This window comes from Prionailurus viverrinus, chromosome D2 (genome assembly GCF_022837055.1).
Source record: "Prionailurus viverrinus isolate Anna chromosome D2, UM_Priviv_1.0, whole genome shotgun sequence".
NCBI classification, from domain to species: domain Eukaryota; kingdom Metazoa; phylum Chordata; class Mammalia; order Carnivora; family Felidae; genus Prionailurus; species Prionailurus viverrinus.
The window spans coordinates 81972890-81988796 of NC_062571.1; the positions used below are offsets into that span (position 1 = coordinate 81972890).

Consider the following 15907-nt stretch of genomic DNA (forward strand, 5'->3'; position numbering starts at 1 on the left):
GCCACGTCACCAGAGACCCGATGTGCTACAGAGATGGCGTTTTATTTTAAGTGCCACGGGCCAGACTCACCCGGTCATTTCTTAACCCAAACTTTTATGTTTTACACTTCTGGCTTTCTTTATAATTCTCCTCCTAAATTGGATATGTTACTCTATTTGTTAATACTAAAAATTATAATTTTCTTAAAGTCGTTAGTGAATCAAGTCGTAGGAGAGCTGGTGCCAGTTGAAGGCAAAGGGCAGAATGGAACGGAGAGTGGGGTTGTGATCTGGCTTAGCAAGCAGGGCAATAAATCATTTTCACGTAAAAAAAAATCTTAAGATTAAAAACTAAATAACATCTCTTGAGCATTTTAAATCATTTTCCCATAGTCTATGAAAATAGTCTGTTCTGTGTGATCTAATTTACAGCCAGTCCCTTTCACGTCCACTCTTTAGAAAAAGGGTTGTGGGGGAAAAGGGAATACACACACACACACACACACACACACACACACCCCTTACCTTTCAAAAAATTATTCTTTGTATAGGACTCCCAAATCTGTTGTGACCCTATTTGACCCATGAATTTTTCTTGAAGAATCACTGTTAGTTTGTATCGAAACCTTAAAAATAGTTGAGTATCTATTTAATGTCTCTTCGTATTCTGTACAGCAGTAAATGTTTTATTACTAATATATTTGCATATAGGATCAAACAGAACCAGTCATAAAAAGAAAAAAGAAAAAAACCCTAAGGATGAATCTTCTATAAATACTAAGCTTCATAAGTTGTGCTTTTGTCATTTGTATCCCCAAACTCAGATATTCCCCAGTGTCCCAGATTTCGGGATCTCCTAGGAGAAACACTACCCTTGATGAAGTGAGCTCTGATCTCTATTATGATAGTCTAAGGGCTGAAAAATAAAAAGTATGAATTCTGGCCATTGACGGGAGCAGCGTAGGAAAAGGAGACCTCTGTCTATGCGGAATCTTTGGAACCAAGCTGTAACACTAATGCAAACACTCAGAACACGCACTCAACACGTTTACTCGGATTTTCATTTTGCCCTCTTGCTCTAGGTTCACGGCAGACTTCCTAAAGTCAAGATCCATTTCCAAGCCCTCTCTACAATTCTATGAAATAAGACAGAAGGCTTTGTACAGACGTGATCAATAAATATCTGCCGAACTAATAAACAATATCCTTGTAACCCATAATTATAATGTTTAGAACACAGAAGGTTAATGAGGCATTACGAGTGACTAATAACTGTCTTCAGGATAAAAGGCTATTATTTTTTAGAGAACAGGATCACTGATCCAACATTCCATGCCAATTCTATTCAGAATGCTTATTTGTGGCAACATAAAGAGCTGGCACCGCATGTAAATCAACCCATTGCTTCCTTCATTGAAGAAGTCTTGCTATTAAAAATGTCAGCTCAGCAGAACAGTATGATTAGTGCCACAGTCTACTGACATCTGGCACAGGCCCCTTATCTCACTGCAGACCAGTAACAGTCTGTGGACGGACACCGGTTCGCAGACCACACTTTGAGAAGCACGGTTCGATACTGCTACTAAAGTTGGACCAGTAACAATAACGGTAATGACGATAATTCTATCAATTAGCCTTTATAGAGGGTGCTTATTGGGTGCCAGATGCTCTAGGTACTTAAACACTTTGTATGGATTATTTCATTTACACTCTTAAAGACCCCATGAGGGTTCACTTTATTATTTCCATTTTTCAAGTGGGGACATTTAAGCCATCAGAGCTTTTGTTAATTTCTCCGGCTTCTAAGAGCTCGTCTGTGGCAGAGCAGGTGTGTGAAGTCGGGAAGTCTGATCTCAGCTTAACCTCAGTTAAGTGTAGAGCGGGTGCCTGACCGCATTGTGCCACACTGCTTCCGGACTGCACACAAGAACACGGGCTCACGCCGGAACACTGTGGGCTGAAGAAACACTTGACGCTATGGGGGATGTCAGGCAGGGTGGTCTGGAAGAAATACCATACAACAGAAAATGTGTAGTTCCCTTATGGAAAGAAAAACGTTGAAGATGTTTGAAAACCATGGTTGTAATCACCCACGTGGAGTTACAAATATTTAATATGTAAACTTTATCTCCCAGGCCTGTTATACTTTAATTGACACAATGGGCTTATCATTACTAGGACTTTTAGAAGGTTACCCCGTTGTTTGCTTTTGTTTTAATTGGCTCGGAGCTCCCCAAAGCACATCCCTTTGGTTTCTAGCATCTACTTGAAACCTTTCTTGGACGAGATAAAAGCTAAACATTTATTAAAAAAAAAACAAACAAAAAAAACTTTACTGCCAGACTTCTAACAAGTTGACTTTGTTTTGATCTTAAGTAAGCAAATTAAATCAACTGACTTTAAAAACACGCCAATTTCAAAAATGATTCACTTCTAACTCAATATTGGTTCATTCCAAATACTGCTTGGGGGCGCCTGGGTGGCTCAGTCGGTGAAGCATCCGACTTCGGCTCAGGTTCATGATCTCGCTGTTCGTGAGTTTGAGCCCCGCCTCGGGCTCTGTGCTGACAGCTCGGAGCCTGGAGCCTGCTTTGGATTCTGTGTCTCCCTTTCTCTCTGCTCCTCCCCTGCTTGTACTCTGTCTCTGTCTCTCTCAAAACTAAGTAAACATTAAACAAAAATTTTTTTAAGTTAAAAAAAAATACACCTTGAATAACCAGTCCTGCGCAATTAATATAAGAATCCTATGTTCCACTGGTAATTTAAGTTTTTTTAGACTTATATACAGGAAGATCTCCCAAGCGCAATCAATACTTAACGTATCATAACAACCCATCACTTCTCATATGCAAATTCAGAAAGGGTTTCATTAGATTCTCAAATGACTGGGCCATTTCATGCTTTCAATATGGCTTTGTTTTGCTGAATAATACTCTAGAAACTAATATCTGAGTAAAGGTCTGCTAAAATATTAATTTGGCTTATTTATGCAGTCTAGTTAGATATCTGAGCAAACGGGTGAGATCTAGTAAAAGCTGAAATCTTAAGAACAGGTTACTGCAGCCTTCACTAGGAAGTTAACATTGTTATTTTACCACCAACAAATACAAAAGGAACTTACACCCACCTTTTTGTAAAGACGGGATTTGTTTGGGGCATCACCATAACTCCTGAAGCTACGTTTTGCTTGAATTATTCCAAATGGAGATTGTGAAAAACCACAAATATCAGGAAATTGTCTTTTCTTCACAAAGTAATGGATAGTCACTTTTCAGTAACTTGAATAAACCAATAATAGTTTGATAAACTGTGTCATGCATTCTATGGCAGGTGGAAGAGAAGAGAATTATTCCAGGCGATGCCAATGCACGAACCCCTCAAGAGTAGGGATTCTGTTTTATTCATCCTCCCACATTTTGAGCTTCCTTTTTGGCCACGCCTCTTTCGTCCCCTTGGGTTCTTCCACTGCACCCACCGCATGTCAAATAACCGTGCACCCCAGGGTTCCATCCTCCACTCTCTCTTCTCGTTCCACATCCTCTCCCGGGGGAAAAATCGTTCATATTTTTGCTTCGATGACTGAATGCTTCATCTCAAGTTCTACCTTAATCTCAGACTTCTTTCGTTAGGTCCTGACCTACATGTCCAACTACTAGTTAAGGGACATCCCCATTTAGAAGATGGGCATTCAAAGGAACTGAACTCATCCCGTCTGCACTTCTCACACTCCTTAAAAATAGGAAAGCCCTCTTTCCTTCTTTTGTGTTCTGGATTTCAACAATTAGCAGAACAGTTCCCCCCATCACCTGGGCATCATCCCTCTCCACATGGCTTCTGCCTCTTCGCATCCTACAGCCCCAAACTGGCTGTTCGGACCTCTCTCCCTATTCACGGCCCTCCCAACCGCCACTGTGATTTGATCATTTCTTCATGGGATTACTACAAAGCCTCCAACTTTGTTTTTTTCTGCCTCTAGTTCTGGCTCTCCACCAATCTGTCCTTCACATGCAGCCAGTGGCCCCTTTCAAATGGAGAAGTGATCACGTCACTGACCCAAATCCTTCTCATTACCTTCACGATAAAAATCTCACTCTTTGGGTTCTTTCTGATTTAATGCCTATCTGCCCCTCAGCTCCACTTCCTTCTGTGCTCTTCTAGTAAGTTCTCTCTGCTCCAGCCACAATGAACTCCTGCTTAGAGTTGCTTTCCTGTGCCTCTGTGCCTTTGCCCAAGCTGTTCCTCTGCTTAGGAAGCCCTCACACAATCCGTCAGTCATTTCCTAGTCCCTTTAAGAAGGGCGATCCCCAGGGGGTACCTAACACGTCACGGATGTTCCATAAACGTTTGCTACACTCCTGCAATGACAACCATTTATGTTTAAGGAGTTCTTTACAATATAGGAGATATTTTCACTCACATCTATAATCACATTTAATTGACTTTGATTTTCAAAACTGGACCGTGAAGACAATCACTGCAGGTCTCACTCTCCCCAGTTATCCACGAGGAAATAGGGCTCCTAACTTTCCAAAGTGGCATAGCTCAAAATTAACGCGATCATCCCTGACTAAAAGCTTGTCCTTTTTAATTATTATCCTAAATTATGAGCTGAAAACCCACGATGAGCTAAAAGGGGGTACTGGACTTAGCTCCCCAAATGTTTAATCAGAGGCACAGCCCCAGGCACATCAAATGACAGAAAACTCTACAAGGGCCTATAGTACAGGGCCGGGTGCCAAACTGGCTAGTGCCCCCAGTAGGCGAGAGAGAAGTGCATTTTGTGAGCATTAGCCTAATCCTGGAAGACTTTCCAGATGCGGGGGCAGCAGCATGGGCCTGATGCCCAATTACACTAAGAATGAGTCAATGCTGAAAGAGCATTCCTTGAATCCAACTATTTGAGTGCGGACCTCTACAGGTCTGAAGGACAAAGAGGAAACAAGCAGACTCGAATCTGTTTTCCTTGACTGAACTTGTGTTAAGTTTCAGAAACGAGTGGAGATGGGGGCACCTGCACAGCTCAGTCGGTTGAGCATCCAACTTGGGCTCAGGTCATAATCCCGACTGTGTGTTGATTTTAGGGGATAGTGTGCTTAGGGGAGAAATAACTGGCTGAGGGGGTGAAAGTGGGGGAGGGAAAGGTATAAACACATCTAAAGACGCTTCGTGGGTTGGAGCCCTGTGTCAGACTGTGTGCTGACAGCTCGGAGCCTGCTTCACATTCTGTGCCTCCCTCTCTCTCTGCCCCTCCCCAGCTCGCAGTCTGTGTGTGTGTGTCTCTCTCTCCCCCAAATAAATAGATGTTAAAACAACTAAGACAAAAAAAAAAAAAAGTGGAGAAAAAAGTACCCTCCCTCTGGCAAAACAAAAAACAAACAAAAATCCAGTAACAAAAAATGAAAACTTCCTCTGACTTATGATCCTAAGGCTAGGAAACAGCAGTAATTTGCTTTTCTTTCTTTTAAAAAAAAAATCATCCTATTTGCGTTAAATAACATTAACTTCCTATGACAATTATGCTTACTTTGAATTGCTGCAGCTAAGAGATTGGAGTAAGAAAAAGAGAGGCTATGTCTGCCCCTTCACTGCCACCTTATTCCCTGGTGACAGTGCTTTGGTTTGCTATGTTTAGTTAAGCCATCAGCAAAGAACATAATGTAACTATTCTATCTAATTTGATGAGCTTGGCAATTTCATTAAAAATCAGGACTTTATTGTTTTTCGCCTGGCCACCAATTACATCCTGAGCAGGCCAATGAAAGAAATAGAAAACATGTGGCCGGAAATCCCCAAAAGGGGCAACCAATACCTTTACCGTTCATCTCAACCCCTATCCCCTTAGCAACTTTCTGACCTCAGGATAATGAAACATATCCCTTTATCTAAAGCAATTTCTCTAAAACGCTCTTTTCACTCGTTGGACAAACACAAGGACACCGTACCAGGTGCTGGAGGGAGAAAGAGAAATGAATGTTGTCTTTAGATGTGTTTATACCTTTCCCTCCCCCACTTTCACCCCCTCAAACAGTTATTTCTTCCCTAAACACACTATCCCCTAAAATCAAATGTGGCTTTTCACAGTTGCCAACTATTACCTGAAATATTTCAACGCAAGATTTCCTCAATGTCAAGTTCGTAGCTACTGATAAAATCATCTTTTCCATACCGCCAAGCAAAAAGTACTTTCCCAACACACATTTCCATTTTTCCAACCTTAAAATCTGCACGCAACCACCAAACTCTTGAGTCCTTGTTACTTCAGCATGGAGATCTACAATATTGTTTCTTCGTTCTTTTTAAATGCAAATAGCAAATCCTTTCCTGTTTGAGAAAATACAACCCTACCTCTTTTATGTGTTCATAAAGACCAGGTTTTTATCACTCTCTTGTCACTTTGATTATGATATTACTAATGGACACCGCTATGTTGGTTTCTTGGATGAAAAGACCAATTCACAATGTTGCTAATGGTTTGAAAACTAGCGTTTGCAAACACGGGTACTCCAGAAGCGCTGTTGACCTTAGATGCCGTTCGTCTGAAAATGCATCCCCTGTCTCTAAGTTTCAGGGAACAGGTAATTAAGGTGCCATGAAGTGTTTACTTTCCAATCTGAATTTATTACTTCAATGTTTTAGTTCATGAGTTATGGGTTCTGTAGAGATCACACTGCTTGTCAATATCCACGCATAAACCTTCTTGCTTTGACAATTAATCTGAAGAAGGCCCAATACAGTCCGAGAGAGGAACAGCCTAGTTTGGTGGAACATAATAAACGTCCACTCCCATCATAGAATATATGCTTCTCAGGTTCAATTAACCTCTGAACGATTCTCTTTCTAAGAGGAAAGCAATTTACCTTGGCGTCCTTGTCATCTACGGAGTGGAAATCTCTCTAGTGGCAAAGAATGAGTAATGGCTTACACGACCCAAAAAGGGCTCTCTTCATTTCCCTCCGGTGCTGTCTAGAGCAGCGGTAGGAACTGGCAGAGGAGCCATAATCGGCAGATACGAGCACGAAATCAATCATGCAGTTTCCACCCGCCCGCACTTGCCTTCTCAATCTTTTTCCTGCCTCTCCTCCATTTTTCTTCCCTCTTTAAGGCTGCTCGTTTTTCTTAATCTTTGACTCTCCCTCCTGGTTGTTTGCATTTTTACAACCTACCAGACACAATCTCCTGTGATCCTCAAAGCTTCCTTAACAGCACAACGGGCACCAGGACTTCAAAACCCACTTATTAGGATACTATTGTGTGGGATAACGTTACGTTTGTTTAACAGCCCTCTAAAGTTTTGGTACAAAATATGTGGACTCCGCAGCTCAACCGAAAACGGGGAGGATTGAAATCACACACACACACACACACACACACACACACACACACACACACACACACACGATCCAACCGGAATGATCCAACCCCAGGCCCACTGCCTGAAATGTGATACTTGGGATGACAGTGCAATGTGGGGCACCGGAATTCTCCTGGGTTTCATGATTCCAGGGACACACTTGGCCCACCGCCGACCACAGAAAAGGCTCTCATTGGCTTTACGCTTCCCATAAATGCGGCCCCGGGGGACCACCCTCCCCGGGCCCGGCCGACGCCCCGGCTGCCCAAGGAGCCCCTGTTAGGAGGGCTGGGGTGCCAGGGTTCGCTCCTGCCGCTGACACGCGGGCTGCGGGAGGCAGCAGCGGGGACGCGGCCCCCACCCGGGCGGTTCCGGGAGTGGGGGCGGGGTCGTCCGGGGCCAACGGGCGGGCAGGGGGCCCCCGGGGCGGCGGGGGGCGCGCGGAGCCCCGGCGGCCGCAACAGGTGCGCCGCGGCCGCCCACCCGCCCCTCCCGCCGCCCGGCCGGCCTTTACCTGCAGCGGCGGCTCCCGAGTCCGGGGAGGGAGGCCCGGGCCCGGCCGCCCTTCCCAGCCGGGCAGGCCGAGCTCGCCGGACGCACGGACCGACGGACCGACGGACACCTCGGGAAGGAGACTGGGGGCCGGAGGCCCCCGCCCCGAAGGCCCGGGCACAGACCCCGCCGAGAGCGCGAGGGCTACTGGGGGCGGGGGGGGGCGCGACCGCCCGACCGGGCCTCAGGGGCAGAGTCTCCAGCCGACGACCGGGTCGTCACCCTCGCTCGGTGCCCCCGGCGACGCGCGGGCCCTCGCGCTCGCCCGCGTTTCTGGGCGGTTTTGGTCCCTCCCTCTCGCCGTCCTTCTGGCCCCTCCTCCCCGCCCTCCGGGTTGTCAAGGCAACCCGAGCGACGCCGGCCGCGGCGGAGAGGCGTTAGGAGGGGCGGCGCCGGGGGCTCGGCCCTTGGGGGCCCGGGAGCGGCTGACCATGGAGCCCCAGAGTAAGGGGGCCCGGCGGGGCGGGCCGGGGCCTCTCGGGGGCGAGGGTGGGCGCCCCGGGCGCGGTCCGCCGGCTTTTGACACGGAAACAACGGTTCTCCCCCGTCGCGCTTTTCTCTCCCGGAGGGAGCAGAGGGGCTAAAGCCGCGGCGGGAGGCCCGCGGGGTCGGGAGCGCCGAGGGAGGGCGCTGGGAGCCGGAGGGACGCGAGAGCTGGGGAGTGTGGCCCGGGGGAGGCAGCGCCCCCGCGGCGTGCTTTCCTGAAATTGCAACCGAGCAAATCCGTGCACTCTCAGGACCACGCTCATTGTTGTCATTTTAGTTTAGTCCGTTTCGCTGTAAAGAGCCGTCCTGCTTCTAAACGTCAGCAACTGAGCAGGCAGCGAGGCTGGGTCTTGCATTTACGACGGAGACCCCGTCCTCCCCCGCCCCCTCCATAGTCGCTGATTTAAAGGAGAAAAAAATGGGGCTTTTGTCCAAACTTATTCGATTCATCGCTAGGGGTCCTACGAGGTAGGACTCTCCAAAACCAAACAAAACAAGAATCCTTTTCCCGTTTCCCACATTGTTTGGCAAAAGGTGGGCAGTCTGGAGTGGCGAGATCTAATACGAGCTCCAACTTATCTGGGCTCCCCAGCCCCCAAACCTCTCTAGGGCCGTTGTGCTCTGTCCTCCTTTTCCAAGCTAATGCCTTGTTGCTCCTTTTGCTCTTAAAACAAGAACAGTGTTTTCTACGGACACTTGGAAGGCCTTAAACCTTTATAGAAGGATACATCCCGTTTGACTCTCAAAACCAAGTCGTCTTTTCTTGGACAATCTGAGAAATGGAAGTAATCAGACCAAATCCATTCTCTGGGAGAAAGGCTGGCATTTAAAAAAGTCATTAGTTTCCAGCAAGAAGGTTTTAAAGGTTGGTTTCCTTTCTTTTCACTCATTTGCTGGGGCAAAGCTTACAAGTTGTGAGTTACAGTTGCTTGAGTTGAATTCATACACTATTTCTGCCATTTGCATGTATCTCACTGGATGCTACGTCTTTAACGCAACTTGTTGAAAGATGCTGAATGTGCAACAGTGCTAAAATGTTTGCGGTCAAACTGATGCTGGGCTGTGTTCTCTGTTTAGGGAAGAGATGAAATGAAATCTATCTTTTAGAAACAGCCCCTCTATTCCTTCAGATATATGTTATTGTTTAAATGTGTGAAGTTTACATTTCACTTATTTCAGTGCTCACTGTCTTTATCCACTCACTCATTCATAGTATCTATTATGTTCCAGACACTGCTCTGGAGATCGGGAGTGGGACGATGAACAGGGCAGTGGTTGGGTCATCCCAGGAAAACCCGGGAGAGACCCGGGGAACAAACCTCGCCTCTCTGAGGTCTGAGACTGGGGGAGAGGAGATGGACAGAAAGCTTCTGGGAGGAAGTGATAGGAGGCCTGCAGAACGACCCAGTGAAGAGTAAGGGAAAAGGGTGGACGCAGAGGGAACCCCTGATATGTAGGCCCTGAGACTTGAAGGGCGGTGTGGGTTTGAAACTCAAGAGTAGGAAGATGAGTAAAGCTGTAGCTAGGAAGACTCGGGCGTTACAGTGGCGTAGAAAAAAGACAAGTCTGGAAAAGCCAACAGGAGCCAGATCATGAAGGCTTTATAAAACTATGTAGTAAATGTATTATGTGTATGAATTATACACTTATATCCCGTCGCATTGGGTTTTGAGGTGGGTGGAAAATTTTTGTTAACTAATTCGTGCCTGGGGAACAACTGTACGTTTATTCCTTTCCACATATTCTTAAATGCTTTTGTCAGTTTAATGCTTTTATCAATTTAATGTTATAATCCAAACAATCACCATTTACCTTAGGAAATTCTTTTTTTTTCTTTTAAGATTTTCTTTTGTTTTTTAATTTTTTTTAATGTTTATTCGTTTTTGAAAGACAGAGAGAGGCAGAGCACAAGCAGGGGTGGGGTAGAGAGAGAGGGGGACGCAGAATCTGAAGCAGGCTCCAGGCTCTGAGCTGTCAGCAGAGCCCGACGCACGGCTTGAACTCGGGAACCGCGAGATCATGACCTGAGCTGAAGTCAGATGCTCAACTGACTGAGCCACCCAGGCGCCCCAAGATTTTATTTTTAAGTAATCTCTACAAGTTGGGGCTCTGACTTATAACCCCAAAATCAAGAGTCACATGTTCCACTGACTGAGCCAGTCAGATGTCCCAGGAAATTCTTTCACAGTCTAATGAGCACCATTTTGGATAAATATTTACTAAATCATTTGCTGTTAGTTAATATTTAAAGGACACCATTAAATGAATTTTGTTTTTTAAGTTTATTTATTTTGAGAGAGAGAGAGAGGAAGGGGCAGAGAGACAGAACACAAATGGAGGAGGGGCAGAGACAGAGGGAAAGAGAGAATTCCTGACAGTGCAGAGCCTGATGCGGGGCTCGAACCCACGAACCTGTGAGATCATGACCTAAGCCGAAATCAAGAGTTGGACACTTCACTGATTAAGCCACCCAGGCACCCCACCATTAAATGATTTTTAAGGTTCCTTTTAACTTCAAAATTCATACCTAACTTTCAAAATTCAGATTTTACCTGAAACTCACAATATTTCATCCTCTCAAAGATATTGGAGAGCACTGAAGATACACTATTAAGTACTGTAATTATCTATAACTACAATTAAACTATTGTCAGTATGATATTAACAATATGGTGTCATTATCTAAGAAATTGTAAGCCTTGTGTTTACATGACACCTTTTGTTAGTGATGGGTTTCAAAGAACATTTTACAGCTACAGTTGAATGTACCATCAGTAAATTGATTGAAAGGAAGGATCCTTCTTAATTGCTTTAAGGATCAGACATATACCCAAGGACACCCCAAGGAACTACGAGAGTCAGTCTTATCCATTCTGTTTCCACACACTTAGGTTTCTATTACTCTTCAGAATGACCTTTATTAACTGAATCATTAAAATCCAATAAACATAAACTCTTCAGACCTCACAACTGGTTCATACTCTGGCCATGGGCAGAGGAGGACAGGGGCTACACTATTATACAGAATAATAATAAATCAATGAGCCGAGAAATGACTCCCCAGGGTAATGGCAAATTAAGTTCACAACCTTGGGCTGTTCAGAGTGGTTTTGGCTCTTGGCTTACACATTTATATCTTTAATTATTTTCTTCCTAAACTAACTACACTGTTGGAAAGATAACCCACATATGAAATAACATGGGAAATATACATCAAATTTTTTTCTTGATTTGTTTTTAGAAAATATTGAAGTTCAACAGTACTGTCTCTTTCCTAATTTCCTAGTGAGTGACAATACCAAAAGGTAGCTTTGGGGTCTTTACCCTGGCTTTCATGATTTTTCCTAACCCCACCCAATCACCCTAAGCAGACACACAATCGGTGTTTATCAAATGCAACATCAAGATAAGCCCCCAGCTCCCACTTAGGACCCTGTTGAACTGCCTACTCTCTGTATAAAAAAATCGGGGTCCAGTTTAGACCAGGCAGCAGCTGACTGACACATACCTGCCCTTTAAAAGAAGTGCTCAATGGGGATCTAGGTTCTTCCAATGACTAAGAGACTGAGGCATTCGCTGAAAGGACTGAAGCCTTCTCCAAACCTGTTTTTCCACTGGTCTATCATCTTTGATGGGATGACACCATCTTACCAGTCATTCCAGCTGGAAATGCAAGAGTCGTCCTTTACTCCTCCATTCCAATCACTACCCCTCGCACCGCCCCACCCACCAGCGTGCCTGTTTATTGCACCTTTAAAATACACCCAAACGTGCACCTTCCCCTCCCTGTTGGAATCACCGGGATTCCAAGCCACCGTCTTGCCAAAGCCATGAACGGAGGCTTCCCTGCTATCTGCAGCTCCTCTCCTCTGCCCCGTCTGTGCTCTACCTGGAAGCCAGAGTGACCGCTTCAAAATAACATATTACCTTGTGCCACTCTTCTGCCAAAAGCCCTCTAGAGTTGTTGTAACGATCTAGTTGCTTCTTCAAACTCACCAGGTGTATGATAGATAATTATGCTTCAAGCCTATGGGTGTTTTGCTCCCTTAAACATAACAAGCTCCTTTCAGGGCGGTGAGTCTTTGCACAAACTTTTCTCCCCTCCTGTTCTGAGGGTGTTCCGACAGGTCTGACTCAGCATCCTCTGGTCTAAGCTTAGCCATCTCCTCCTTTTCTTCTTCTTTCTTTTTTTTTTTTTTTTTAAGATTTCTTTTTAAGTAATCTTTATACCCAACGCAGGGCTCGAACTCAAAATCCTGAGCTCAAGAGTCACAGGCTTTACTGACTGAGCCAGCCAGACGCTCTATAGCCGTCCCCTCATTGAATCCCTCCCTTACACCCTAAAGTAGGTAGTGCCCCCTTCCTCATGTTATTCCTACCTTTGCGGTTTTTTTTCTCTTCCTGATCGCAATTGTAATTCTTGTGTTAATTTAAAAAAAAAAAAAATCTGTTTTCTCCACCAGATTGTAGGGTTGTGGAAAAGGGCCCTGCCTGCCATTCTGGCCCTGGTGCCTGACGGGAAGTAAGCCCCGAAGAAGCATTTATTGAATGGCTGGCACGGCTGTTAACAGCTGAATGCCTTATCTAACTTTATTTCCTCGAGAACGAGGTGTAGTTAAAACCAAAAGCCATTTTGCTCTGCCACAGAAAGGGCGGTGCTCCAGAGGAATCTGAAGTGGAGATTGTTTCAGGTCAAGTTCATTCAACTCAGGCGCTTGTAAATGTTAGCTTGGTTACACACACGGCCTTCCTTTTCACCAGCCTCAAGGAGACGTTTCGAGAATCTCATTTTATCCAATAAAATTAAGGAAATGGGCAAGCCATCTTATTTTTGAGACCAAAGGCTCCCCAGATCATCCACCCAGCAAAATCTGCTCACTGCCATGAGATACTGGTGTGTTCATTACCTAAGAGACTGGTACAAGTTTAACAGTAATTACATAAGCCCAGGATGGTTTTTTTTTAAAAATCTGTTTAGCAGGGTTTTTTTTTTCCTCAAGTAGTCTTGACCCCTAAAGAATATTAATTCTATCAATTAGGTTATAATTTAAATATTATCATTAAGAAATGCACATATCCCTCTCTCTCTGCCCCTCCCCCTCTCATGCTCTGTCTCTCCAAAAGAAATAAATGTTAAAAATTTTTTTTAAAAAAAGAAAGAAATGCTTATATAAACCAAGTTCAAAACTTAGGAAAAAAAAAACAATTTCAAAGCAACATCTTTTAAATAGCTGTAGTTTCAAATCCCCATCAAAAGGCTAAAATCATGGCAATCCTGACCTCCAGATGCTCACCCAGCCCCGGAAAGGGGGCAGATCGACTTGATGGTTGCCGCTGGGTCGCACCAGGAGCTCCGGTTCACCTCAGCATTATTCCTCGGCCAAGTCTATTCCTGCTAACTTGGATTTTACCTCCTCTGGACGGGAAAAGGGAGCGCTGTTTGGACGCGCCTCCTCACCTCCTCTCCGGAGGACCCGCCCGGTCACGCCCAGGAGCGGGGCGAGCCAATCAGGCTCCAGGAGGGGTTTGTGCACACCCGCATCAACCCGGAATGGCCTGAATGACTCATGGAGGACCCAAGGTGGTGCGAACTCCTCACCCAGTAAACAACTCACAACCCTGTTCTTGCATTTTTGTGCTCGCAGGGCTGGTGACGAGCCAGGGGCGTAGATGCTTATGGTTGGGAGCCTCCAGCTGCATTGGGGGGTTGGGGGGGGGGGGGGCATTTCTCTCCTGGGAGGTTGAAGGAAGGGAGGAGGCATTCCCTTCTCCTAGACCCCAGGTGCCAGTTCTTGTAGCTGTGCCCTGTCCCCTTTCAGGTTGTCAGGGACCCTTCTCTGGTCTTGTGTCTCAGGAACACGGTCTCTCGTTCTCCTCTCCTGCCTCCCAGTCTCAGTCTGGAAGGCACTCACTGCCCACCCACCTGTCTATTGGTTAAAAGCAAGTCTTGGGGCTCCTGGGTGGCTCAGTCCGTTGAGCGTGGGACTTAGCTCAGGTCATCCTCTCACGGGTTCGTGAGTTCGAGCCCCACGTTGGGCTCCGTGTTGACAGCTCAGAGCCTGGAGCAGGTTTCGGATTCTGTGTCTCCCTCTCTCTCTGCCTCTCCCCCACTCACGCTCCGTCTCTCTCTCTCTCTCTCAAAAATAAATGCTTAAAATTAAAAAAAAAACAACAGTGTTTATAAAAAAAAAACCAAACAAGTCTTGCAGGGGCCTGGGTGGCTCAGTTGGTTAAGCATCCAACTTGCAGCTCAGGTCATGATCTCATGGTTTGTGAGTTTGAGCCCCCCCACCCCCACCCCCACCCCCGCATTGGGCTCTCTGTTTCTTAGCACACAGCCCGCTTTGGATCCTTTGGCCCCCTCTCTCTACCCCTCCCCCCCCCCAAAATAAACATTAAAAAGAAAATTTTAAAAACGTAAAACAAGTCTTGCACTTCACTGTCTCTTGGAAACTTTGCCTATTTTCCATCTCCCAACCTAAATCAGAGTGACTTTCTCCCTCTTGGGTTCTGGGTCTGGATTTTATTAATACTTTTATTATTCTAACATGTTGTAACCGATATATATTTATCTGTTCAACTCTCCCATTAGAAGTTAACTTGAAATGGATCGAGAGATCAAACATAAGACCTGAAATTTTAAAATTCCTGGAAGAGTGGTGCTGGGTGGCTCGTTGGTTAAGTGTCCAACTTCGGCTCAGGTCATGATCTCATGGTTCGTGAATTTGAGCCCCGTGTCAGGTTCTGTGCTGACAGCTCAGAGCCTGGAGCCTGCTTCAGATCCTGTCTGTGTCTCTCTGCCCCTCTCCTGCTTGCTAACTTGCATGCGTGCTCTCTCTCTCTCAAATATAAATAAACATGTATTTATTTATTTTACATTTATTCATTTTTGAGAGACAGAGCACAAGTGGGGGACAGGCAGAGAGAGAGAGAGACACAGAAGCAGAAGCAGGCTCCAGGCTCCGAGCTGTCAGCACAGAGCCTGACGCGGGGCTCGGAATCACGAACCGTGAGATCATGACCTGAGCCGAAGTCGGACGCTTAACCGACTGAGCCACCCAGGTGCCCCAAGTTTTCTGTTCCTTTTTAAAAAGTTTTTGACGGGTGCCTGGGTGGGTCAGTCAGGTAAGTGTCTGGCTTCAGTTCACCTCATGATCTCATGGTTTCTGAGTTCAAGTCCTGCTCAGTGTAGAGCCTGCTTCAGATCCTCTGTCTCCCTCTCTCTACTCCTCCCCCACTCTCTCTCTCTCTCTCTCAAAAATAAACATTAAAAACATTTTTTGAGATAGATACTAACCTTATTGTTTTTCAGCCTACTTTTTCAAATATGTGCACTGAAGACTGTGAATTTCCCTCCAAGCCCAGATTTAACCAAAGTCCCCACGTTTTTATTTTTTGTGAAGTTGTATTAAAGCATGACACGTGTGCAAGAAAGTGCCCGGTATTAAATATACAGGTTGATGAATTATCCCAAAGTAAACACACCTGTAACCAGCTGATAACCACACTTGTAACCCAAATCAAGAAACAGCTATTAGT

At 45.5% G+C, this 15907-nt stretch overlaps 2 protein-coding genes across 12 annotated transcripts in view; one reads left to right on the forward strand and one right to left on the reverse strand.

Moving 5' to 3' along the window:
- DHX32 (DEAH-box helicase 32 (putative)) overlaps positions 1 to 13792 on the reverse strand; it is a 58833-nt gene extending 45041 nt beyond the window's left edge. For 3 of the 6 annotated variants that reach the window (XM_047824705.1, XM_047824709.1, XM_047824708.1), the window contains exon 1: positions 7845 to 8148. The gene's annotated coding sequence lies outside the window, so the exon portion shown is untranslated. Of the gene's footprint in view, positions 1 to 7844; positions 8149 to 11876; positions 12032 to 13648 lie in introns of those variants that run through there. The other 3 variants (XM_047824706.1, XM_047824710.1, XM_047824707.1) reach the window with 2 other exon arrangements.
- FANK1 (fibronectin type III and ankyrin repeat domains 1) overlaps positions 1534 to 15907 on the forward strand; it is a 100841-nt gene continuing 86467 nt past the window's right edge. For 4 of the 6 annotated variants that reach the window (XR_007145249.1, XM_047824717.1, XM_047824721.1 and 1 more), the window contains exon 1: positions 8231 to 8326. Coding sequence is in view for 3 of the 6 variants with exons in the window: in XM_047824717.1 (XP_047680673.1) it covers positions 8314 to 8326 (13 nt within the window). In the remaining 3 variants the exon portion in view is untranslated. Of the gene's footprint in view, positions 1588 to 8224; positions 8327 to 15907 lie in introns of those variants that run through there. The other 2 variants (XM_047824719.1, XM_047824720.1) reach the window with 2 other exon arrangements.